The sequence below is a fragment of the Trachymyrmex septentrionalis genome, unplaced genomic scaffold, assembly GCF_001594115.1.
Source record: "Trachymyrmex septentrionalis isolate Tsep2-gDNA-1 unplaced genomic scaffold, Tsep1.0 scaffold108, whole genome shotgun sequence".
NCBI classification, from domain to species: Eukaryota; Metazoa; Arthropoda; class Insecta; order Hymenoptera; family Formicidae; genus Trachymyrmex; species Trachymyrmex septentrionalis.
The window spans coordinates 835990-838740 of NW_017304207.1; the positions used below are offsets into that span (position 1 = coordinate 835990).

The following is a 2751-nucleotide window of genomic DNA, read 5'->3' on the forward strand; positions in this document are numbered from 1 at the left end:
GTCGCTCGCAATATTTCGAGATGTAATTTGGGACCCAAAAAGAAGATAAAAAGCTATATAAACATAGGTCCGGAAATAAGTCGTTTCCGAGTTATAATTACTTTTATGTTAAAAAAATTGTTCATATCGCAATCATAATTTATTTCATAGTGTTTTAACATAAATTACTACATTTCAGACTATTTTGGCGTTACCCAGGATGCATCACGTGGAGGCATAATCCGCTTGGCATTCCTCTAGTAAAGTAAAAAAAATTAAAAATAAAAAAAATAAAAAAAGAAAGATGTCAAGCGAACTGTGTGTTTGAGATATTGTATCCAAACCCTTTGGCACTTGTGAAGGAAATATCGCGAAAATTTCAAAAGTATTATCACAATAGATCCTGGACGTTTTTCCATTCTCGTTATTTATCAATATTAAGGATAGAATAATTCTCTGCGTTACACTACATCCTTGCTAGAAAAACGCCTATTGTATGACCAATTTAAAAAAAAAATGTCAAAGGGTTAAAGTACGATGTAAAATTTGCAGTTATCAGTATTATTTTTTTGTATAGATATATGTTTTATGAAACTTTATGTTTGTTTCAAGAAAGAGAAAAGATGTGAAAATATATTTAAGATATTCTTCTCAAATATTCATATATTTTATTATTATTTGTTCTAAAACTAGGGCATTATGTAATATACCGTGCAAATATTTTAGTCGATTCGATGATGTTAAATACATAATTTTTGGAACGTTCCGTAGCAAACGAAATATTTTTTCCACATTCGTAAATTTTGCATTTTATATTCTTGTAGTTATTTAACTGAGCACTTTTCATATTCGATACATCGAATTAAGAGGACCAATAGCGAGAGACGGTTTTTAAGTCTGCGCGTGTTCTACGGCCGATTCCCCAAGGATTAAGGGCTAAACCCTAATCCGTTAATTTCATTCCATCTTTCCGCATTGAGCCTTTATCTCTATTACCAGTATTACCCTTCAGACGTATTTGGCTAAGTTACCAAGTACCTCCTCCCCGCATCGGCTTTTAAACTTATTCTTCCCAGACGCGCATAGTGCGATCATCAACCAAGTCTACTCTTCAGACTACGGTCGTAAACGCCCTCTGATCTTTACTGTCATGGGTGGATATTCCGATATATCTATATGTATATATATGTATATATATATATATATATTTGCAACGCCCGCAAACGGCTTTACGGACCTGTCGAGCAAATGAAATGAAATTCATGCAAATCGCGGAACCGCGCCACGCCGGCTTCCCTTTGCGTTGTCGAGACGGCATCGCATCGGTTTTGTATCGGGGCGGCGATGCGTCCAACCTACATCACGAGGGTGAAGCGTACTTCCTCCTCGGTATCCCCGGCTCGTTGCTCGTTTGGACAAAATTCACAAATCGCTTTAGCTATCTTTCAAGGAGCTTTAGTTAAATCGAACAATCATAACGTTAAAAAGCAGGCTATATACGTGCGCGAGTGAGGAAAATAACAAGAAGATAAAAAATAATGATCACAAAATTTGTTTTCTTTTTTTTTGCGCGAACTATTAATAATTATTTTATTCATGAAGAAGTTGTACAAATCCTTATATAAATGTTTGTATTTCTTAACTTTTAATTTTATTTTTTTTATTTTTAATCAATAGTGTTAAAAACATTAGACTACATATATTTAATTCATATATTTTGTATGAAATATCTATAAATGACCAAAAAGATTCTGAATTATAAATATTGTAACATAATAGTAAATATTATTTGTATTAAAGATAAAATGATCAGATAGATGATATGTATATGTTTTAATCGTACTGAGAGCTAACATTTTATAATTATATTATTTCTATTTTCAGGTTACGCCAGGAACGGACCTAATTATTATGGTAAATTAATCGGAACCCTAGAACAATACGCACACGGCATCAAAGGTAAAGTGTATGCCGTTGATGATGCAACGATATTCATAAAAGGATTTTGCTACGATGGCACCGGCCCAGATGCTTACTTCTGGGTTGGCAACACCAGCCAACCCAATCCTGAAGGTTACATTGTACCTTATCCCGAGACTGATAAGGGCAGGTAACTGATATTTTATTTTCTACATTTATGATATTATATTGTGAAGGAAAACGTATATTTCTTTTTTAATTATATAACAATTTGTAGTAATATAAATAGAAGAGTTATTTATAGAGAAGGAAGTAGCACGCGTAATTAATATAAATTAATTAGGCAATTTTTAATTTTGACATTATCTCGATATTTACATATAATTACATTACGTGTGAGAAAAATATGTATTTTTTTAAAGAATTGATTGATTATATAGAGATTTACAACAATATATATAAGTAAAATACAGTCAGTAAGTTTGTAGAAGAAAGTAACATAATTAATTGAAATTAATTAGACCATTTGATGTAAGCAATAAAATTGCTCGTGCCATATAATGATAAGCGAGCAACTTTGTGTGAGATTGATAATCCGACTGTCGCGGTTAATGTGGAAAGGTGAGGCTATCAGTGTATACGGCGTTTTGTATATATTAAAACGATACTCGTTGCAAACGATTTTTCGAACGTGTACTAAAGTGGGTAGGAAGCAGCCGAGTAGAAACGTAATAAAGTGCTCGCGTAGATGAAATCCGAACGAGATTGGCGTATAATTCTCGTTTTATTAACTGCACTCTCCCGCGTACGACTCGCTCGTTCGGCCTTCCTTCTGTTTTTCACCCCCCCCCC

General features: G+C 33.4%; 1 protein-coding gene across 5 annotated transcripts in view; it reads left to right on the forward strand.

Annotated features, from left to right (window-relative positions):
- Positions 1 to 2751, forward strand: part of LOC108747604 (protein Skeletor, isoforms B/C) — a 74645-nt gene that overhangs the window by 38016 nt on the left and 33878 nt on the right. For all 5 annotated transcript variants that reach the window (XM_018485206.1, XM_018485215.1, XM_018485188.1 and 2 more), the window contains exon 3: positions 1864 to 2089. In XM_018485206.1, coding sequence (XP_018340708.1) covers positions 1864 to 2089 — 226 coding nt within the window. The remainder of the gene's footprint in view (positions 1 to 1863; positions 2090 to 2751) is intronic.